Source organism: Erpetoichthys calabaricus (assembly GCF_900747795.2).
Source record: "Erpetoichthys calabaricus chromosome 1 unlocalized genomic scaffold, fErpCal1.3 SUPER_1_unloc_5, whole genome shotgun sequence".
Taxonomy (NCBI): Eukaryota; Metazoa; Chordata; class Cladistia; order Polypteriformes; family Polypteridae; genus Erpetoichthys; species Erpetoichthys calabaricus.
This window is the reverse complement of record NW_026261596.1, coordinates 660244-684889: the sequence shown is the minus strand read 5'-3', so window position 1 is coordinate 684889 and position 24646 is coordinate 660244. Positions and strand designations below refer to the sequence as shown.

The window sequence follows — 24646 nt, the reverse complement described above, 5'->3', positions numbered from 1 at the left end:
TGTGAGTTGGAGTCCATCTACCTTAAACAGGAAAGTCTGAGCATTAAGGAGGAGAGCAGTGAACTACAGACAGTGGGCATTAAAGATGAAGCTGAAGAGAAGTCTGTCAGTATTGAGACAATTAACCATACAAATCTGGACAGTGTAAATGAAGACAACCTTCATGATTGGTGTCAAGATGGAGTGGTAACCTGGTTAGACTCTTCTCAAAGCAGACACTGTTCATCTCCAGAGCCTTCTGTCAATGTGAAGACTGAATCATTACAGTCTAAACCAAAGAGGACTAAGAAAAGTACATCTGTTAGAGCTCAGGAAAATCGGCCACCATCTTCAAAGCAGTCTGGAAAAAGTAAGTGCAAAATAAAAAATGGGCAAGTTTTAGAGTTGGAGTTTATGGGCTTGATAAGTCTGGTCTTGCTGTTTTTATGAGAAATACTGTGTTTTATTGTGTGCTTAAATGTAGTTTGAGATTTCATCAATGTTTATGTAAGGTTTGCAATTTTTCATGCAAAAGTCCTAAACATGTCCTTGGTAAAGAGTGCAATACAAATATACAGCTGCAAAAGAAGGTTGTGAACCTTTTGGAATTCCCTGGATGTCTGCTTTAATTCATCTTAACAATGAGGTCTGATCTTCATCTATGCTCCAAATACAGACAACCGAAGCTAATAACCCACAAACAATTGGAGGACTTCTTGTCAGTCCTGAACACATCATTTTAACATTCACAGTCCGCTGTGTGACCCTCCTGTCTTTACAGACTGGTTGACCCTTCTTTAATAGAAATGGCCTCCACCAAACTTCACGTGGCTGCTGATCAGCCTTGAATTTTAATCCATACCTTCTCTCCAAACCTTTTTGGTTTCTTTTATTCCTGAGAGCTCTTTTCTGATCAGTTCTCTTTAGGTCATGCCACAGCATCGCTTGTCTCTTACTGGCCTTTCCAGAACACCAATTTCCTTCTGTTTAAGTCTTTCTCTTTTTGATTTCTTCCTGTGATTTGGCTCGTTATCCTGTATCATAATTCAACTTTTGTTACGCTTCTGCTATCCTGATTTTTTGCTGTCAGATTTCTTGATAATATTTTGAATTCACTGTCCCTTTTATCTCCACCTCTACAGGATCTCCTCAACCTGCTCCCTACTATCGTTACAGATCACAATGTCATCAGCAAACATCATAGTCCATGGGGACTCCTGTCTAATCTTGTCTGTCAACCTGTCCATCACCATTGCAAATAAGAAAGGGCTTAGAGCCGAACCCTGATGTAATCCCACCTCCATTTTGAATGCATCTCTCACTCCTACCGCTCATGCTGTGGCTCATCAATTTTATCCCCCTGTAGTTACTACACTCCTGCACATCCCCCTTATTCTTAAATATCGGCACCAGTACACTACTTCTCAACTCCTCAAATATCCTCTCACTTTCCAAGATCCATTAACAATCTGGTTAAAAACTCCACTGTCATCTCTCCAAAACATCTCCATGCTTCCACAGGTTTGTCATCTGGAACAACGGCTTTTCCATTCTTCATCCTCTTCATAGCTGTATAATATAATAAACGTATTTTGCTGCATTTCATGTTCATAATGATATTGTCATCATATGTAAATATGCACTGTAAAAAGTGGCTCAGGTTTTGCAATATTATAACTATATTGCAAGTTTACAGTGAGGTGACTGTATTTATAAGTACAAACAGGTCTGCAATGAACACTTGAACTGATTGAGTGCGTTCAGAGCTCTTGGGATGAAACTGTTTTTGAACTGCAATGTCCCTACAGGAAAGGCTCTGAAGAGTTTGCCAAATGAAAGCAGTTCAGATAGACAGCATGGCTGAGGCAGCATGTGCTTGATGCTGTATCCCGATAATTCTCTTTCCGATCAGCTGCTGTAGAGCTGTGATTTCACACTCCGATACAGTGGGATGAATATTTGAGAGTAACAACGCTAAGGCTACTATGTATTTGGAATAATTTGGCCATTCCATTAACCATTATATTGTTGCAGGTTAATTACAATCAGATGCCTTAAATTAATTAACAATATGTGGTCAATTTCAGTGTATTTGATAAAGCCACGTCAGGGATGTGGATCTAAAAAAGAAAGGGAAACCACACTGGAACAAAAGCACTACATTGACACTGGGTGTTGCCAATTTGCATATGCCAAAGATTTAGCTGGCGTGAAAATGTGCGTGACTTTACACCAAGTTTAGTTTTTATACATCATGATGTGAGCGTGGAAACGGGAATATGCAACATTTTTGTGCATACACACTGTTTATACATGAGGCCCTCAGGCTTGAATGACCTTCTTCGTGCAGCACCTCCTGGTGTGGCGGAAGTGCTGCTAAACAGGGCCCAGTAAGGGGTGGCAATGGGCCCCAACAAGGTTGAGCTTCCATGCTCCAAACCCGTGGCCCCGTTGCAAGCCAAGGGGGCTGCCCTCTATCGGTCTGTCGGAGACGGTATACAGAATAAGCCCTCTCTCCCTGTCTTTCTGTGCTGAAGGCATCACTGCTGGGAATGGGCCCAGGCAGTCTGTCATACCACAGATTGTCATTAATGTTCAGATCAAGGAACTGAGAGAGCCATGACAAAACCTTAAGCTTGGGCCTCTTGAGGAGTCCATTGTGAATTCTGGGGTGCAGTTCTGATCATTATCCTTTTGTAGAAGCCAAACTCTTTTCATTGTTAGCTTTTATAGATGGTGTGATGTTTGCTTCAGAATTTTCCAATATTTAATTGAATCCATTCTTCCCTCTACCAGTGAACAGTTCCCAGTGCTCCTGGCTTCAACACAAGCCTGAAACGTGATTGATCTTCTCCCATCCTTAACAGTCAGAGACGTTTTCTTGTCATGGAATTCTGTGCCCTTTTCCTCCAAACACACCTTTGCACATTTGTCCAAAAAGTTACTTTTTGACTTCATCAGTTCACATGGTTTGGTTCCAAAATGCATCAGGCTTGTTTAGATGTTCATCTGTTACCTTTGAATTTTGTGGTGAGGACACAGGAAATTTTTTCTTTTGATGGCTCTTCCTTGCAGGTCATATTTGTGGTGGTGTTGCTGCACAGTAGAACAGTGCATCACCAATCCAGAGTCTGACTACAAAAGACCATCAGGAAGCTTTAAGACACAGGGGTTTAGATTTGCCATTCTAGCAATGCTATGAGCAGTTGTCCTGGAAAGTTGTCTTGGTCTTCCTGACCTCAACTTGATTTCCACCATTCCTGTTAACTGCCATCTCTTAATAACGTTACCAACTGAGGAGGTGGCTACTTGAAAACTCTTTGACATCTTCTATAGTCTTTTCCTGCTTTGTGACTATAAATTATTTTATTCCTCAGAGTGTTAGACAGCTGCTTAGAGGAGCCCATGGCTGCTGATTGCTGGGACAAGGTTTGAGAAGTCTGAGAAATTATACAGCTTTGAATTTTGCATCGCCTGGCCATTCCTAATGATGATTGTAAACGAACCAAAGCCCTAAGGAGCTAATTAGGGTCTGACGTCTTGGGGGGGGGGGGGGGGAAGATATCTCAGACCTCCAATCTCTTGGGGTGCACAAACATTTCTGGGGAACTCATTTTTTCACTCTACAGATCAAAAATAAGACACAAATCTTGTTCAAAATGCAGAAAAGAATTTTTTATCTTTAATTGATCTCCAAAAGCCATAAAGTTAATCTGCTATTGACTTAACTATTCACAGTAACAGTTATTTTCATCAGGGGGGTCCCCACACATTTGCATGTCACTGTGTATGAGATCTAAAATGATAAATTGTAATTATTTTTGAGGGATACTCTGATTTTTTTTGTCCTGTCCCGATCATATGTCTGGTTCTTTTCAGTCAGTGCTATTATTGACAGCTAAGACACATTTGTTTCCTTAGAGGTTTTGCTGCTTTCACTGCATTGCTGAAAGTCTATGTGCTTAGCCGAGTGTTGTACCTAAACGTTTCTCCTCAGATTAGTTGCGGCAAATGTCTTTGCTTTAAATACACCACAACTAACTTTTTCACTTTAAACTTTATATATAAAATTCCTATCACATTTCAGATGCTTTAAGATATTTCCACACAGCAGTTATTTTCTTCATCAGTTTCCACTCTGTCAGTGCTGTGCATGTCCTCAGCTTAACATATTCCATGTCATGAAATCAGTAGACCAGTCAACCAACTACAAGCCGATTTCACAATAAACATCAACAACTGGGCAATTTTAATTCAAGACTGATTAATTAGTGTAACACTACTGTTTAATTCAGTTGTATTTCATCTTTATAGCGCTCTTCATTAAGTGCAGGCTTGGACTGCTTGATGTTTGCAGCCATAACAGAGATAATAATTCCATACATGAACACACACATTGGATCAAATAGACAGTAAAACCTGGCAAATTTTAGCTTACTCAACATAAATAAGTCCTGATAGTAGATACCCTTTAACATTATAATGGTGAGTTTAAATGTCACCCGCATGTCACAAAGGTTACCAGTCCTGGTATCACCTGCCACTCCCCTGTAGAGCTGAAACACCAACAGCTAAGCTCTTCCTCGGTTTTCTCATCTTCTATTTTTTCTCTGATGTCACTGCAGCTTCTGTAGGCCTTTGCACTGAGGTGTCACTCATCCATTGCTCTCTTTTGCTTTGGTGAATGAAAGAAGACATTTTGTTGTTTGTTTTGGTGTCAAGTGGTTTTAGTTCAAGTGTGGATAAATGTCAGGACACATTCTAATTATTGAAGGTGCACTTTTCATGCTTGGCGTGGCATTCTGTTTTATATAGTACCCTCCATAATTGTGGAGACAAAGAAACATTCTTCTTGCATTTACTCCTTTAATCCACCATTATGAATTAAATAATTCAGATGTAATTAATTTTAAAAGTACAAATTACTGATTTTCATATAAGGGGATTTGCAAACATTTCAATCACACCTTGTAGAAATGACAGCACTTCTTCTGAAAATGTCCTCCCATTTCAGGGCACCGTAATGTTTGGGACAATTGGTGCCAGAGGTGTTTGTGATTCCTCAGGTGTGTTTCATTGCTTTAGTCTTGCAGGCCTAAGACACCTCAGCTTACTCCTACCTACAGACTACCTTTTGTCTCTGTAGTTGCCATTGTTCAACATGAGGGCAAGAGCTGTGCCAATGAAAGTCAAAGAAGCTGGAAAATAATAATGAAATCATTAGAGAGATCGGAAAACCTTAAGATTACCCAATTCAACTGTCTGGGATATCAATAACAAGAAAGAACACACTGGTGAGCTCAGTAATCACAAAGGAACTTGTAGGCCAAGTAAGACCACCACTGCTGAAGACAGTAGACATTGCTGCAGATTTCAATTTGATCACGACTTGCATACCCTGATGGTAACGACATTGCATGTATCTCTCTACCGTCTTAAGTATACCATCCCATACAGATGGCATTACGTGGCTCAGGGTGACTGAGAGATTCCTCACCAGTCAGGCAGTTCACACTGAAAAGCTGCCATCGTCAAATAACCCACAGCTGTTAAGACCAGTAAGAGAAAAGGGATTGTGTGATTTCTGTATGGTGGTCTCTGTAATGAAGGCTGCAGTTCAGCACACACTTCAAAGAGGATGACAGTAGGGAGTCTAAATCAGCTAAGTCATCATCATGAGCCAAAATGTCATTGTGATACATCAAAACTCACTTCTTGTGTAGCCTGTCAAACATCAGAATGTGAAATGTGTAATGAAATGAGATTTTCTATTCACTTCTTCGTTTTTCCACCTGAAGTTGCTAAAATGCCAACACAAATAAAGTCTGCATGGGACTTACAAATGCTCAAAACTTGAGGGAACTTTGAGCTAATTTAAATGGCAAGTTCTAGTTTTATAAATCCTAACTTTTGCATAAGAAACAGCTTTCATTTATGTGGCCGAGCATAAGGAAGTTTTATACATGTGGCCCTGGTGAGTAGTTGTAATAGAGAATGTAAAATTAACAAATTAAGTGTGTTTTCCAAGTACAACAAAAGTTTTATAATTGCTTATGCTGATCAAAGGTTGTTCCTAATTGCAGCCATCATGTATTTAATGTGAGTTAATATTGATAATGAGGCAGCAAATTGAAAATAACCTTTTTTTTTATTATTATTTTCCTTTTTGTGTTAAATTTTACACAGGAAAGAAAGATCACTTGAGTGTGGAATGTGGCAGAGAATTTTGTAACAGGAGTGCTCTTCAGAAACACACGAGAGTTCACACCGGAGAGAAGCCATATTGCTGTAATGAATGTGGTAAACAGTTTTCACATGAAGGCAGTCTTCAGGGACACACGAGAGTACACACCGGAGAGAAGCCATATTGCTGTAATGAATGTGGTAAACAGTTTTCACGTAAAGGCCATCTTCAGGGACACACGAGAGTTCACACCGGAGAGAAGCCATATTGCTGTAATGAATGTGGTAAACAGTTTTCAGAGATGGGCAATCTACAGAAACACACGAGAGTTCACACTGGAGAGAAGCCCTATTGCTGTAATGAATGTGGTAAACAGTTTTCAGAGATGGGCAATCTACAGAAACACACGAGAGTTCACACTGGAGAGAAGACCTATTGCTGTAATGAATGTGGTAAACAGTTTTCACAAAAAGGCCATCTTCAGATACACACGAGAGTTCACACTGGAGAGAAGCCATATTGCTGTAATGAATGTGGTAAACAGTTTTCACAAAAAGGCCATCTTCAGATACACACGAGAGTTCACAACAGAATAAAAACAGTAGCACTTCAAAAATCAGTCCAGAAAAACAAGAACCCTTCAGGACTCAAGAGTGAGGTTCAGTCGTGTCCTTAAAAGTAAGCAAACTAAACTGTTGTTAAGAAATTAATCTCAAAGAGAAGCCATATTGCTGTTTGGAATGTGGCAAACAAATCTGTCAGAGCAGTACACTTCAGAGAAGCACCAGAATTCACACTGGAGAAAAATACAACTGAACTGTCCTGACTAAAGAGTGAGGTTCACTCCTGCCTGGACAGTAAGCACATGTAACGACTCAAATCCATCCTACTTAGTGTTGTGTCAAAAACAAATCAACATGGAGGAGACATAGAAGTTTATATCCTTTTTCCTTTTGTAGAAACAAAATAAAGAACAGGGCGTCATACAAACGGCTTCTCACCAAAGACTGTACAGCCTCCACCATGTGCCTAACTCTGTTTTCTTAACATACGTATTACATATAGAACTATTTACAATATATTATACACATTTCATCAGAAAAAAGAAAAAATAACACTTTACAATATACATAGCCTCACACAATAAATAATAGTTCAGCTTTATAATATTATATATTTTGCTATTTTAATATAACAAAAAATAAAAAAACATACCTTGTCAAAAAAAGAACAAACAGCTTCTCGCCAATGCTTATTACATAATAAATGAACTACTAATAATTATAAACACAAACTATTAATACAAAATCAATAAAATAAAATGTAAAATAAAATTAAAATCCAAAATATACACATGATCATGCTGTACACCACACAAAATTATGTTTTAACACTGTGGCAGTGCACTAAAAGAAGAATGCTTTTTTAAATTTTATTTTGTTTTTGTTTGATTGCTTTTAATACTAAAACATACAGAACTGTATATAAGAACTCGGGCGGGGGGGCACACAACTTATTTAACACTTGAGAATTACCAAATAATATACATGTCAAATAAATACAATAAAATTAGATAAAGCTTGGAGAGAGCAGACTTACCTGTACTGCAGTGGTTCTCAAGCTGTGGGGCGCGAAGTAACAAAAAGGGGGGCGCAAAGATGTGAAAATAGAAAACAAGAATCAAAAATATGAAAAATACATCTATTGAAACCAAAACAAATTAACTTAAACTACATTCTGATACTAGAAAAATAAATTTAGAGTTAGATAAATGTCGATAAAAGTTAAGGAGGTATAATAAAATATGCAACTGTGATATATCATTAATTTAAAAAGAACAAAGTGGTATTAGTGGGCTCATTTAAAAAAAATGTAAGGGGGGGCGCAATTAAAACTGTTATGAAAACTCGGTTTGCAAATACTTAATGGTTGAGAAACGCTGCTGCACAGCATCCACCATCGCCTGAGAGTGCCTGCTGTCTGTGGGGAGTCACATTAATTATCATCCGTACTCCAAATATGACGCTAAGTTTACACAAACAACTGCTTTTTGGAAAATTCATAACTAAAAGATACAAATTAAAAGACAGAATACACTTCACTACATATATTGCCATATTGCAGTACTGGATGTGCCAACAATTCTCACAAATCGGAATCTTCTGGGCCACAAAAGAATTCAGACTGGTGCCACCTCCAGAAGTGGGCTTCGTTGGAGAAGATCTACACCGGGGGCTATGAACCCTTTGTCATGGCATACCAGCCCAAATATATAAATGTTCTGTAATACCTGCATTTTATTTTGGTGTTAAATTGTTAATTACTGAACTGTTGTTATGTTAAACTAAAGGTGGAATTTCTTTTTTCTCCCACACAATGTTCTTTCCGAGAGCTTTTCTAAGGTACTAGTAATGTTCACCTGTCAAAGACTTGTGTTAGAGTGAATTTCAAAAGGATTTGATATGTTAGGACTGATAGGCACTGGCAGTGTGTCACCATGAGGAGGTCACTTCAGCTGTCTGTGCTAATACTGGAAAAGCAAAAGAAATGCCAGCAATTGTGTCTCAAATGTTGTAAGTCTCCTCAGCGTCAATTAAATATTATTATTACTAATGTTATTGTCAAAGATTTTAGTAAAGTCAGGCCTTTTGACCAGATGGGGTTTCCTGTTCCTGAGAGACTTTGCATTCCACTATCTTGGTTTACCTACAGTGTGCTTACTTTATTGTTATATATTATTTGTTGCTGTGAATAAATTACAATCACCTGTCTGTCATCTCCAGTCATCTGACGGTGACTCCTGTACTCGGCTTTCTGTTGGCCAAACCCTGTGAATTAGCACATTTTCCAGAGGTCCATGAATCCCCTCTTTTACGTGGTCTTTTGAGCCGAAAGCTAAACTGACCAACCCGAGAGCAAAATGGCCAAGGCAGTGTGTGCGGAGGAGCCTAACCTCATCTCTAATAATAATAATAATAATAAATTTTATTTATATTGCACTTTATATTTTATCAATCTCAAAGTGCTACAGAGTAACAATAAAATAATAAAAGAAGAGAATCTACTTGTACTTTAACAGAATGTCTTTCTAAAAAGATGAGTTTTTAGATTCCTCAGTCGACTGTGGGGCTCTCAGGTAGTCATGGAGGGCGTTCCACCGTCTCGGCACCACAGATGACAAGGCCCTATCACCCATACTGCGAAGCTTGGTTCTAGGGACTTGGAGAGTGTTAGTGTGTACAGAGCGGAGGGTGCGTGAGGAGGTATAAGGAGTAAGGAGTTCCTGTAAGTAAAGGGGGGCATGTCCATCAATACACTGATGGGTGAGGAGGGAGACCTTGTACTCAATTCTGAGTGGGACAGGGAGCCAGTGAAGGGTTTTCAGGATTGGGGTGATATGGTCATGCTTTCGCACCCTCATCAGGATCCTGGCAGCACTATTCTGGATATACTGGAGTCTCTGGATACTCTTGCCGGGAATCCCGATAAAGAGCGCATTACAGTAATCCAGCCTGGAGAAGACAAAGGCATGGACGAGCTTCTCTGCATCTGCCAGGGTGAGACTTGGGTGGAGTTTAGCGATGTTCTTGAGGTGGTAGAAGACTTACAGAGATATTTGATGTGGGTGTCAAAGGTGAGTTGAGGGTCCATTTTAACACCCAAATTGGTGACAGATGTAGAAAGGGGGATGTTTTGGCCAGCGAGAGTGATACTAGTGATGATAGAAGAGCGGAGATGGTGTGATGTGCCAACTAAGATGGCTACTGTTTTGGATCTGTTTGGCTGAAGAAAATTGAGCCTCATCCACACCTGTATCTCCTCCAGGCAGGTAGTCAATGTAGATATTGGCAGAGGAGCAGTAGAGGAGATGGGGGTGGTCCTGAGGTAAAGCTGAGTGTCATCAGCATAACAATGGAAATATAAACCATGTCTGCTAATGACATTTCCAAGAGGGAGCGTGTAAATGGTGAAGAGGATGGGTCCAAGCACAGTGCCCTGTGGGACACCACAGGTGACGTTGTGGGTATGAGATTTTGCACTGTCCAGGGCGACATGCTCAGTTCTGCCGGTCAGGTAAGATGTGAACCAATTGTGAACATTTCCTGAGAGTCCAATGGTGTATTTCAGGCGGTGAAGGAGGATGTTATGGTCTATTGTGTCAAAAGCAGCTGTCAGGTCAAGGAGGATGAGTAATGAAGGGGAACCAGTATCTGCTGTTATCAGAAGGTCATCTCCACATTCAGCCAAACCCCAACTCACACACTGCAGACCACCCATCTGTGGGCGCCGCTACGGCCTTTCAGACAACGGGCTCAGTGCACTAAGCTTGAAGTGCTCGGCCGAGGCTGCTGACAGACGAGGATTCCATCTCACCGTTTGGACTGGGATGTGAGATCCTGTCCTTCCAGAGGTAACGTGTTGTCCATCACGAGCTCCAAGCAGAGTGTAGATAGCAAACTGAGAAATGCAGTGAAGTAACCGATCAGTTAAATCACATCATGGCAATAACACATGCAGTGTGCGTTCAGCTTTACTACGACTCTTTGTTTTTCACCATCGAGACAAGTGAAGAAAAGAAACGCGCTGAACTGGAGGAGATTAGGATTTTGTAAGTAATGAGCGATGTAATGAATTTAATTTAAGTGATGTTTCCCAGCACTGGTCGCTTGTGAACTTTTGTTTTTGTATCTGAGATATCAACACTTAAACAACTGGTGGAAATAAACTGAAGTCTGCTTAAGCAACTGGCTAAATAAATAGGCAGAAACGCAATAATGTTTTACTTTTCATCTTCATATCATTTTAAAGACAGAATTATTGACATAACCAATCAAAGTTCTAACTAATTTGCATTGTTGTGTGGCTCTAAAGTATTAATTAATTAATCCTACTTTGAGCCATTCACTAATTAGTGTTGTACTGTTTGTTCATTTGTTTCTGTTACACAAAACTGTTCAATAAAGACACCAAAATAATTTAATATACAGAGGCAACTGATTATTAAAACTGTTTTGTATTAGAAAGTAATCCCTGAGTTATTTCTGCTTTAAAGAAAAATATTAATTTGCTTGAAGGAAATATGACAAATTGTAATTAATACAAAGTGACTTTCGATTACAAATTTGAACTGAGAGATTAATTGCAATTGAATTTTTAATCAGGTGTCCTCATGCAAACACATAATTGAGAACCATTACAAATGATGAAAATCATAATAATTGTGTACAATATCCAGCGCCATTTCTTGCTCTATGAAGTCTCCACAGAAGCAGAGGGCCATCGAAGCCACTAAGGGCCCCCAAGCTGCAAGTTCAGCCTCAGTATATTTGTGGAGTATGAACATCACCTGTCTGTGTGTAGCCAGCTCAGCCCCGTCATGTGTTTCATGAAGCACTTACAGTATCTGATTACAAATTAAACATTTGATTTAAACAAAACTCCGCTGCAGTGGCAGGAAAGCTTTGGCTTGTGTTTGTGGGGTAATTAATTCAAAATCAATGATTATCACCAGACAGTCGTGTCGCACAATGAGTGACGTCTACCGACAGGAATGATGGGAAGGCTGACTGAGAGTCAGGAGGACAATAACAGGAGCGAAAGTCACATTGATACCTAAGATGGCATGAGAAACGTAAAAAGAAGAAACTTGAAGAGAGAATGTGCACAGAATGAAGGTAAAGCATTTGTTAACGATGATGCGATGGATCAGAGGTGGGAAGAATCGAAATAAAACAACTTCGTTACTGTGCTTGAGTAGAATTTTCAGGTAGGTTATTTGTATCTTTACTTGGGTATTTTATTTATTTGAGACTTTTTATTTGAACTCATTGCATTTAAAAGGAAAAAAATCTGTTCCCTACAACATAAATAAATCAATAAAACATCTGCAACTTACTATGTAACAACAACAACATTTATTTCTATAGCACATTTTCATATAAATAATGTAGCTCAAAGTGCTTTACATAATGAAGAAAAGAGAACTAAAAGACAAAGTAAGAATTAGAATAAGAGAACACTAATTAACATAGAATAAGACTAAGGTCCGATGGCCATGGAGGACAGAAAAAAAACAAAAAAAAAAAACTCCAGATGGCAGGAGAGATAAAATAAAATCTGCAGGGGTTCAAGGCCACGAGACCACCCAGCCCCCTCTGGACATTCTACCTCACATAAATGATCAGTCCTCTTTGTATTTAGGGTTCTCATGGAAGGACTTGATGATGACGGTCATGTAGACTTCTGGCTTTTAATCCATCAATGGAGGAACATCACGGTGCTTTGATCAGGTGGTGGAGGTGCAGGTCAACACCACAGAAAACCAGGAAAAGAAACAGAAGAGAGAGTAGGGGTTAGTACAGATTGTAGAGCCACCATGAATAGTTATGATAATGAACTGAATATGCAGAGTATCAGGATTAAATGAAGGTGAACTTATCAGAAAGTCATGTTACAGTAATGTGTTTTCAGCAGTTTGTTAAAGTGCTCCACTGTATCAGCCTGGCGAATTCCTACTGGCGGCTTTTCCAGATTTGAGGTTCATAACAGCAGAAGGCCGCCTCGCCACTTCTTTTAGGTTTTGCTCTTGGAATTCTAAGCAGACACTCATTTGAGGATCTGAGGTTACGATTTGGACTATAAGGTGTCAGACATTCCGATATATAAGATTGGGCGAGATTATTTAAGGCTTTGTAAACCATAATCAGTATTTTAAAGTCAATAATTGTATTAAATTATTCGCATGTATATGCGAAATTGAAGGACTATTCCATCTCTTATATATATTTCTCTTCTGGTTCGTCCTACTTCCATTTCAAAACCGGTCCCCAGCCGACATGGCATTTCTCGACAAGCTACTGAAGTACGTTTACAAAATAAATCAAACTCTACATGCAGCAAAAATGTACTTCTCCAGAGTCCAGCTAGATTCCATGCTCAGGACCATCAACCCTTTCGCTAAATCACACAAACACACGCATGAAATCGCTCAGTCCAATCCAACAGCATCTGTACGAATGGTTTTCAAGGAATACCCTGAGCAGGATTTACGACGATACAATGTTCCGACATGTCACACCGATGTTGCAGAGATTTTCGTCGGAGAAGATGGAGAACTGCCTGCCGAAAGGGACATTTGCATCTATCCCATAGGCAACTCCTGTAAACAGATTTCCACGCTCAATATGAATTGCGATCCTATGGTTTACACACTTTTATTCCCTTATGGAGACATTGGCTGGCACAAAGAGTTACAACATGTTCCCGATAAAAGAATCGCCAAGCGAATCAGGATTACTCAACGTCAATTGTACGCGTACAGATTATCAATCAGGAATACATTTAGTATTTTACACTCCAGCGGTAAACTATTCTAACAGTCCGTCGTAGATGCGTATGTTAAAACAGAGGGCGCGCGTCTCAACGATCTCAGATCACATCAACAAGATCTGCGCGTGGAACAACACAAAGGACTATCAGACACACCGCAAGAAAAGGCTGAAAATAACAACATACGTGTAGGAATAATGATCAGATTACCGTCCACATTTCGAGGAAGTCCAAGATACATGAAACAAAACTACCAGGATGCCATGGCCATAGTACGTAAATTCGGAAAGCCTGATTTATTTATCACTTTCACATGTAATTCTACATGGACTGTCGGATAGCCAAAGACCGGAGCACAGACCTGATATTGTAGTGCGAGTCTTTTGGATTAAGATGAAGGAATTACTTAGAGACATTCTACAACAACATCTTTTTGGGGTTGTTATTGATTACGTAATCGAATTTCAGAAGCGCGGCCTTCCTCATGTCCACATGCTGTTTACTCGTCACAATAATTCTAACAACCACTCTTCAGCCCCGGTCAGTTGTTCGTGGCTTCTTCTAGGGTTAGAACTTTCGACTCATTATCTGTCGTCTCCACCAAAACACCTACAATATTCACAACTGCGTCTTTCAAGGAGTATTTATTTCTTCTTGATTTCTGAATTCCTTTCTCACTGTTTTCCGTTCCTATTCTTACACCGCTGTGTGCTACGGCGGGTGTCGGCTAGTTATATTAATTTACACAATTTATGTCTTTCATTTCTGTGTAAAACAAAACATTAAACGCACGGGAGAGAAGCGAAAGGAACAGCAAAGGCAGCAACTGTGATGATTTAAAGGGCGAAGATATCGTCAAACCAAAGTGAAGCAACGCTGGGCTTATTAATGATATCGAAGATACAAGGAGGTCACAAAATACGCCCCTTAACAAGTGGTTGGCACAAAAACGAGCCTTGGTGGTGAATGCGTCGCCTTTTGTCCCAACCATAAAAACAAAAGGTGATGGCTTTCAAAATTCACCTTCCGATATTAAAGAAACACATTGGAGAGAAACAACTGAAGAACTTCTGGTTGTGCAGGAATAGTTGGCATTCGCAGCAGGGTGTCGATTAAAACACTTGGAAAGTAGATTTCAGATCCAAACTCTAATATGCAGATATAGACATACATATACGTGTGTGTGTGTGTGTGTGTGTGTGTGGTATACAATTAAAAGTTAAAGTAGAACGAGTCTCAGATCCCAAATTACACATAAAGGAAAATAGATAACGTTGCAAAATCTTGTAAAAATATGAATCAGAAAATGACAATACTAAAGTTGGTCACTAGATGGCACCATTGTAACTACAGACACTATTGAGAAGCGTTTCACAGAGTTAATGAAATTACAAATAGTAACAAAAAATAACGTTATTAATAAATTAAATATTCTGAGTTGGGCGGCACGGTGGCGCAGTGGGTAGCGCTGCTGCCTCGCAGTTGGGAGATCTGGGGACCTGGGTTCGCTTCCCGGGTCCTCCCTGCGTGGAGTTTGCATGTTCTCCCCGTGTCTGCGTGGGTTTCCTCCGGGCGCTCCGGTTTCCTCCCACAGTCCAAAGACATGCAGGTTAGGTGGATTGGCGATTCTAAATTGGCCCTAGTGTGTGCTTGGTGTGTGGGTGTGTTTGTGTGTGTGTCCTGCGGTGGGTTGGCACCCTGCCCAGGATTGGTTCCCTGCCTTGTGCCCTGTGTTGGCTGGGATTGGCTCCAGCAGACCCCCGTGACCCTGTGTTCGGATTCAGCGGGTTGAAAAATGGATGGATGGATGGATATTCTGAGTTAACGGTGCCTTATAAGAACTACAGAAACAAAGTTCTCAAAAATATACTATAATATAATAATAGCTTATTTGTTCTAAAATAGACCATATATGCGCAAACAATTTAATATGAACACAATTCTTATTTTGCAATTCTTATTCCATTCTTATTTGCAGTGGTGATGGACAGGCTGACAGACAGACGACATTAGACAGGAGTCCCCGTGGACTGTGATGTTTGCTGATGACATTGTGATCTGTAGCGATAGTAGCGAGCAGGTTGAGGAGACCCTGGAGAGGTGGAGATCTGCTTGTTAGAGAGATCTCAATAATAAGGAGACACGGCTCACATTTCAAGGTGCACCTCCCAGTATGCACGAGAGCGCATATTATGGGATGTTAAAATAAATGAAGGAGATGCACGTGTGCTGCAGTAGTCGTTTCCGCGTACAGAAAGTGCTCGTTGACTGGTGCGCTGTGGTAATAATAATGTAGCGCCCCCTGAGTCCTGACCTGAGAGAGACGCGCTGCTCAGGTGGTCGAGACCTGTCTGAGAAGGACGGGACTCCCTGGAGAAGCCGACAGAAAAGCAGCTCTGCCATCTCCGTTTTACAGACGCAGCACTAAGTGTGCACAGTAGCGGCCAGGAGACGTGCCCGGGGGTCCAGCTGCCAGGTGGCCTGTTCGCCTGTGACTCTCGCAGAGCCGACTGCCAGGGCCATACGAGTGCAGCGCTGTGTCTGCGAGCGCCGATCTCCAAACTGATTTTTTTTTGACGGCGTCTCCGGCAGTCCCGACGCTTCGACCAGTTTAGCACGTGTGTGACATTTACTGCTTCTGTCGGTGGTAGAATCGCAGTCTGTCTGGGGAATTATTTGGGTTACAAAAAGTGTTCCGACATAGAAAAACGGCTGGAAATGCTGCTCTACCTACATTAGTGTTCCTGGCACGCAAAGAAATATCGCGGTAGCTGCCATACGTGCGTTACTGGAGTGGTCATGTTGTATTATTTACATAAATTACTTAAGATGCAGCAAACTGGAATAATGGTGAGGTAATAATCGTCTATTTCGTAGAATTCTGACATCATATTAGGGAGTCGTCACTGCACGCTACCAGACAGCAGAGCCGCCATAAGCTACAAGGCAGATGCATAAGATCACTATTTGTATTTTATATGTGCGGCCGAATAGAAACGACAACAATCTGAACTACCATTTGATAGACGTGCTGAATCCGAGGAGGTGAAGTCTTTCACTGCGGCCATGTAAGCAAATATTGTGTTCAATGTTTAGGAAAACATAATGACGCCTTTCGTGGGTCCAGCAACAAATTATTTACAGAAAATAATGGCAAACTCCTTGGACGTATTGAAATGATAGCCACATTTGATCCTCCTATGGATGAGCATTTGAGAAGAGTTTCGAATAAGGGAATATCGGAGTTGCGAAATTCAGAATGAAGCGATCAATCAAAAAATAAAACCGAAATAAAGGAGCGCAACAAGAAACGTAAATATCTTTCTGTTCTTTTGGACATTAACAGATATCAGTCATGAGGAACTGAAGAAAGGCAGACTTGCAATACGCAGTAGTCGCTGTGGTGTGTCGGTTAGAACACAGGAACTAATCCATCCATTTCAAGAAATCGCTTTAATGTTGAGATGCCAAATTTCACATGAAGTAGAATAACTGTACAGGTAGGTGAGTAGGTATATGTGTGGTTATTTGGTCAACAACACACAAACTTAAACTTTTTCCAGCGGCTCCAGTAGTTCCGGCTTTCACGAGGTACATCTCACAAAACGCGCATGCACCCTGCACACGCCACGGTTTTCACGTTATCATGCTTCAGCGCCTTAAAGGCTCAGGATCCTTTTTTACAGGAACAGTTAACATTTATAATAAGAATTGAGAAATTTCCAAACGATGACATCACAATAAAAGAATATTTCCCTGATTTTCTATCAGTTATTAAACTACAGGATCTAACTGAAGGGCTCAGAGGCCATTTTGCCGATACGGGGTTATCTCTCCAAGACAGCAGGGGACAAGGTGAAGATAACGGCGCCAATGTGGTTGGGAAGCACCAAGGAGCGGGGCCGGCTCTACGCTGGGGCAAGAGGGGGCAATGCCCCCTTAAACAAACGTCCTGCCCCCTTAAATCAAACTTTTATAAGTTGAGAAAGAAAATAATAGATTACCCACAAACTGAATATGGACAATATTTACTACAGTAGCTGAAAAATCCACTGGAAAAGGCAGAAATGAGATGATAGGTTTCACCTCTTGTTCGCTCTTTCCCTCCGTGCTCTGTTTGTGCGCATGCTCACACAGCACTCGGCAGAGATCCCCCACTCACCCTCCCCCCAGCTAAACATCCAATCACTGTTAGTATGCAAATGACCCGGTGTCAGGTTTCTCAGTAGGCAGGGCAGAGCAAAATGACCTGCGCAACAGCGGGAGGCTTTGAAGAAGCAGCAAATCTCTGTCGTCAAAATCATAGCGACTCGTGAGATAATTAACAACCACTAAAATTATACATCTATATTTGTACAGTCAATGGGGGACTAGTCCATTGTTCTTGTCACAGTTCCAGTCTGGTAGAGAAGTGTTTCTTTCTCGATCCCACAAGCACCACTGTGAGCCTGTCTGCTGCATAGAGCCGACTGGAGGACCTGTGTCTGTCTGTCAGACCCCGACACAAAGCCCCGCCCCAGCTTTCAACTCTGCACTCCACAGTTTTCTCGTTTCATATACTGATGTAATCACAGCGATTTTAGTAAAGCTTATTCACTTTCCACCCCAGCTTCCAGCAGCAAACAAAGGGAAAGTTAGTGCTGTGAGATGCATCCTTTTTTCCAAGCTTTTAAAAAGTGATGCTGCTGCTGGTACATCAGAGACAGCAGCTAACATGTCTACTCCTGTGGCATCAACAGGCACTGCTTCTCCTGTACCTCTGCCAACAATTGCTACCGCAAAGCAACCCGCTCAGCTACCCAGTGACTTAAATGGCAATACACCATCTCAGCCAATACTGGCTAGTTACCCCAAACGTGTATTTGGCAATCCAGACCGTGTCAGAGAGGCTGAGAGACAACTCACCTTGGAATGCACATCCCTAATGCGGTCCTCGCCAGACTCTGTGCACGTGACACCCCAAGGTGATTTTAGTATGGAATGTTTATTTTTGGTATTTGATACATTTAATGTGTACTGTGAATAAAACCATGTACTCTTTGACTCTTTCAAACAGAGCCACAGCCTTCAACATCAGCCCTGGCCCCATCCTTGGAAGTAGCATGTTCCACAGACCAACTATGGCAACTTTTGCGTGTTTCCGAGGCTCAAAGAGTCCACAGTGCCACTGCAGATGCCACTGTGGAGGTGAAGAGATATCTAACAGATGCCTATCTTGGTAGACAAGAAGATCCACTCCTGTATTGGAAAGAGAGAATAACTGTTTACCCCAATCTTTATCAGCTTGCCATCAAATATCTTTGTCTGCCAGCAACGTCTGTTCCCAGTGAACGCATTTTTTCAAAGGCTGGAGAAGTCCTCTGTAAAAAAAGGAGTCGCCTGAAGCCCAGCACAGCACAGCAAATCATTTTTCTAAATAAAAATGTCTAAAACCGCTGCACTCGCCAACTTTATTGAAAGCTTCCCAGGTCAAAGTTCTTGAGCGTCCACATCCCAGTGATACTTGAAATGGTTGTGTTGACAGAAACTTGAATGTGTTTGGCTATTTGGCCACCTCGGACTTTGGAAGGAGCGCTGGGATTAACTGCAGTTCTAGTTCTACACTTTTTTATTGGATTTGTACGACTATTTCACTCCAGTTTTTATGGAGTTGTAAGTGTGTGTTTTTGGGTTTTTTCCCTCTATAAAGGTGAGTTACTTTTAAGTAACATTTTGACATCTTGATGTATTAAGTATCAGAGTGCAGTGGAACTGTTTTAACTTAACTGAACCCATGGTATGAGGGTCACAATTGTTCACTTCAGAAACCTTGTCCATTTTTATTATATACAGCTTTATAGTCTACACTGATTTAGAGGAATTGTTTACTTAAATGTAACTTGTAAATTACTATAGTTACTGTTAATATTCAGAATTAAGGGCAATTTTGTTGCTTTCAATGTTTTCCAGACTACCAAAAACTACAATGCATTTTGGATGACTTTTGAGAAGTGATTTAGGCCTAACAAATGTCTCAAGATCAGCACTCTGTCAAAAACCACTGGCGAGGCGGACACTTTGGAAATTTAAGAGGCAAGTGTTTCTGTAAATTTGTTGTTTTGTTTTTATTTTTGGCTGTATAACAAGTAAACCTGTACCACTTTGGGGAAAATGCAGTGAGGTAGTATTAAATTTAAGATATAAATTACATTTTGTGTTTACAATCTGGTGGCTTGGACCAATGGTTCATTTTACAAACCTTTTACCCACAGTATGGGACAAATACAGGCAATCCTGCCAGTATACAGTAGTTATGAAACACATGTTATGACTGTATTCATTTTAATGGCAGCCAGTGTGTAGCTTGATATTTTGCTGATTAACAGAATTGAAGTTGGGAGTGGGTTAGACCTGCTGTGGCCAGTTACTTTAGGCAGAGGTGACCGTCTCAAGCCAAGTCTTTCCATCTTTGGAGATGAGGGTGCATTGTCCCCATGTCACAAGGCTCCTGATGGCATACTTTGAGAAGTTTGGTGCACTTGTTGTCAATGCTGAGATTAGTAAACATGACTTTTCAATGCCACACTTTAAAGGCCTACTTTATTTGTCTTAAGTGATCCTGTAGTTTCTATTTAGCAGGTTTCTGCTACTCCTGCTGTCCTAGAAAAGACTCTGCTTGCCAGAATCCCACAAGACTGATTTTGTTCTTGGTATGTACCCTACTGTTCATAACAGTACACTGGACATTTTATTAAACAATATTTTTGTTTGAAAATATCGTATCATTAACATTTAAATCATGGTTGGTATAACAAATACCTGATACTTTACTTATGGGTCTCAATTGTTAAGCATGATGTTAATACAAAATGTCTGTTTCAGGTGACTCACTAATGACTGCACAGACGATGCTGAGCCTTGAGAGCCAAGTGGTGTGTGAGGGGCGACGTTCACCTGCGTCTTTTTGTGAATGGAATTGTACTGATCAAGTTTTCTACAATAAAAATACAAAGAAGCAGCATTGACCCTTAATTTCTATGAAAGTGCAAAAAACTTTGACATGTAAATTGTTTTTTGTGCTTTAAGGGTTGCTAAAGCTATTCAATCTTACTACTATGCTTTGGTTTGGTTCTGCTTATTCTACGCTATTCAGAGAATTCTCTTATCAAGACTGTTCACAACAGCATGTTGAGTTACAGAAAATGTAATTTGTGAAGTGACAACCTCTATGCAAAATTAATTTAACAATTGAAGACAATTTGTAGTTATTTGTACAAAATGTGTAATGTGAGCAAAACTAGAACTCTGTACATGGCAGAGGAGCACACCGACATGCAGATTAAGTCCAGTTTTTAAATGTTTTCCTTGTAAAGTTAATCAAAACCTTGTAATCTGACAGTCTGAGTCATCTGTGAAGAAAAATCCTCTGCAGTGGAGGACATTTGTGTTTATGCAGACCTTGTATGTATCTGCTCCTAGTTTTAGTCCTGTTCCAATTATGAATTCAGTTTTTGTACACTGGCCAGCACTTTTCTAGTCCTTAACTTTCTGAATCATTAGCAGGAAAAGAATCTGTACACGTTCATTAATGCAACTGGACAGAACTGGTTGGTTTTTGTACAAATTACTTTGTCCGCTCGTGTTTTTGGGTTATTGCAAACTGTCTTTATTAAAACTTAATTTGAAATGTCAAACGGGCTGAAAGTGTGGGTTTTTTCTTGGTTTTTGTAGGATGTGCAACAAATTTACTTTGCATTGTCCAGATTTGTTTTCCATAGTGACACATTTCTTTATATTCTACAAAGATGGGACTATTCTGGGTTGAATTTTAGTAGTTATTTTAATAAAACTTGAGCACAATTGATGATAAAGGAAACTGTAATGAATTGCCATTGAGTTATTTCAATTAAGCATCTGGGTATTGCATTATGTGTAAACATTACAGTACTTTAGTGCAAATTTAAGAGCATTTCACATTAGACTACTGGCAGTGTAATGTATTGTAGATACAGTATTACTGTTTTACTAGCAATTCTTCTAGTTATTGCAGAACTTAGATTGACAGTTAGTGATGGACCAATCGCATTTCCACGAGGTGTAGTCTAGTTTGGTTGAAGAGTTAAATTCAAATTCTGATATATGCTGGTTTTACATTGGAATTAGAATATGAATGTACATTGTGCAGATTAAATTCCTGATTAGGAGTCTAACACCAACCAGGTTTTCAAGGAGCATTGCCGCATAATCGGAACTATCAATCAAACGCATCAGGCAACGGCAATCTGCAATCGCCAGACAGATGCTGACCAGGTTTGTTATTGAACACGAGACCTGGCTGTGCGACTGGCGTAATTGTCAAGTCACCGTTACGTTTACTTCTAAACAACAGTAATCAGTGCTGGCGCCTAACGTAAGTGTATCTAGTGAACGTTGATCCGATTACTGCAGAATAATTACTTGCTAAGCGTATGCCGATTTACAATGCTTGACATTATTGCCAATTATAATTTTTGACTTCAAAGATGTCTATCACAACTTCATAGACATTTGGTGTTCGTCCTCAATGCTCTGATAAGACTTTACTGTTAATACAAATGGCCAGGAGATGTCACTAGAGAGGTGAGTGTCAAATGCTTCGAAGCTTCGATACGATTTCCGACACAATTGCTTCGTGAGGCTTCACTCCGCTCAACATTTGACACTCACCTCTCTAGTGACACCTCCTGGCCATTTTCATTAACGTTACACAAACTTATGATCCACTTCAATGACGTCTGTTAAAACTCTTATTGCTTTTACTTTTTCGCTGCTACAGACTGACAACGAAGAGAAGGGATCGTCAGCAGCTTCTAGGGTCTGATGTCTAAAAAATATAAATATAACTAACGCCGACAGGCACAATGCACTATACGATAGCAAGAGTTAAACAAAATAAGACGCCTCACCTCATGGATTCCCGGCTCTTTCAATTAGTATTTACTTTTGCACTGTATCATTATAATCGCTACTGTTATTAGTATTATAATTAACTCTCATCTTTTCTTGAGATCACATTTAATAGCCTTAAATGTTTTCTTTGTTCTGACTTAATTAAAACGGAGTAGACGGAAAATAAAAGTTTATCCCTATACTTTGCCATGATATATATAGGTAAGCACATTTGAGAAAGAAAAGGTGAAATCTTTCAATCACAGATGTTATTATTCGATCAAGTACTGAAATATTTCATTTATTAATACTTTACAATATTTTGTGGAGCACAAAGGTAATGAGTTTGCTATGACGAAAAGACGCCGTCAGTGGCTCAACTGACTAAGGTTGTTGCTTTTCAAATTCTGAGCGTAGTGTTAGCCCGAGTTCGATCCGAATTAAAGACTCATCATAATTAAAAAAATGATCAGGAGTGAAATCATTATAACCAATTTGAAATAAATAATTTTGAGAGATACTATGGAAGGATCGCATAAGAGATTCGTTTGGGAATCATCTCCACTTAGAATCGCCATCAAAATGCAATGACTACTTGCGTAAGGCAGCTCACGTATTTACATTAATTCATCTTCTATTCATCGCCATTTGACGTCCATGAACCCCTCCATTGAATAAGGTGATAACAAACCCACTGTGGTAGATCAGGTTGAATTTGCTCTGCTGCACCAAACATTCAAAGGTGTCAATCTGGAGCTCATCAGAGAGGCTGAGAGACACGGCGCAGATCAGTCACCGGCACACCGACACACAGACACACACGGGACACTCCGAGGTGAGCAGTGCACGTATCAAGGTCGGCATTAAAGATCCTCTTGAGTGCTGAGGCAACAACAAAAAGCAGCGGGATAAACACATCTGGACCTGCTGTCGAAAAAGCATTTGCCTTTACCAGCAGCATCCCTCCCTCGTGAACACATCTTCAAGGTCCGGACAGGCGATCAGTAAAAAGTTGTCTTAGTCACAGCACAGTGCAATAATAAAACATAGTTGTCCAGTCTGTATCATTCTTAAGCAATCTTCCAGTTATAGAGGCACAATCCCAGTTACTAACACATTTACCGTGTAGCTCTCCCCCCCCCCCCCCCCCAAACACTCAAAGTAAACATATTCCACCTTATTAATTTAATATTTAAAAATTTAAACTGCTAAACCCACCATCAACAACTACAATAACAGTTGAAATCGTCACTCAAATATTTTTTTTTTTTGTTATAGACTGCTGTTAAATGAAAAAAAAAAAGAAAAACAGACTCTTTTGGGTGACAATTCACAATGAGTGGACGTGGAATCCGAACCCACGCAAGTCTTATTATGGAGCGGCAAGGCTACCGCTGCACCACTACTGTTTTCAGCAGAGTGGACGTATATAATGTATGTTTTTTTTATGGAGCTTTGCAACATTTAGGCTGATCAGACCATAATATATTACAGCTCATACTCACATATAACCTCATTGTCCAGCAGCTGCCAGTCACCACCAGGACCATTCAGGAATGGACAACAAAGGCTGGGGAGGCTCTGAAGGACGCCTTTGAGAACACTGAGTGGGATATTCTTTGTGACTCACACAGCCAGGACACTGAGGGTCTCAGCCACCGTGTCACAGATCACATCAATCTTTCTGTGGGTAGCACTGTCCTCACAAAGGCAGGGTGCTGTTTCCCCAACAACACAATCACAAAAAACTTGAAAGGCTGCTAAATATGAAAAACTTGCAGGTCTGGAGATAAAATCAAGGTGGTGCAGTCAGAACTGAAGCAACAGCTCTGTGAGTGGGAAGCCCACTACAGAGACAAACGTGACCACAAGTTACAACAAAACAACATGAAGGAAGTGTGGGATGGGGTGAGGATCATGACAGGCAGCTGTAAAACATGCAGAGGAAGGGCATAAGAGCAGAGACAATGAACTGAAGCGGATCTTCAGAAGGTTTGACTCATTCTTGTCAATGAACAGCAACAGCACTGGGTATGGGGTTCACAGGAGGATTCACTTAAGTTTGTTACTGGGCTGAAGAACGCGAACGCGCCGCGCGCCCGTCACTCAAGTCACGTGCAGTAGGTTCTGGAGGTTCTGCTCCAGCTTTATAACACACTGGTGAGACCTCATCTCGAGTCCTGTGCACAACACGGTTATTTAATTACAAATTCATTTGGGTCAGATTTTAAAACCAAGAAATTTAGC

At 40.4% G+C, this 24646-nt stretch overlaps 1 protein-coding gene across 1 annotated transcript in view; it reads left to right on the top strand.

Moving 5' to 3' along the window:
• The first annotated feature begins 5913 nt into the window (after window positions 1-5913).
• Window positions 5914-24646, top strand: part of LOC127526429 (zinc finger protein 665-like) — a 38245-nt gene continuing 19512 nt past the window's right edge. Inside the window, exons 1-3 of the mRNA XM_051921898.1 lie at window positions 5914-5953; window positions 6166-6764; window positions 6884-6969. Of these exons, the coding sequence (XP_051777858.1) occupies window positions 5914-5953; window positions 6166-6764; window positions 6884-6969 (725 nt within the window). The remainder of the gene's footprint in view (window positions 5954-6165; window positions 6765-6883; window positions 6970-24646) is intronic.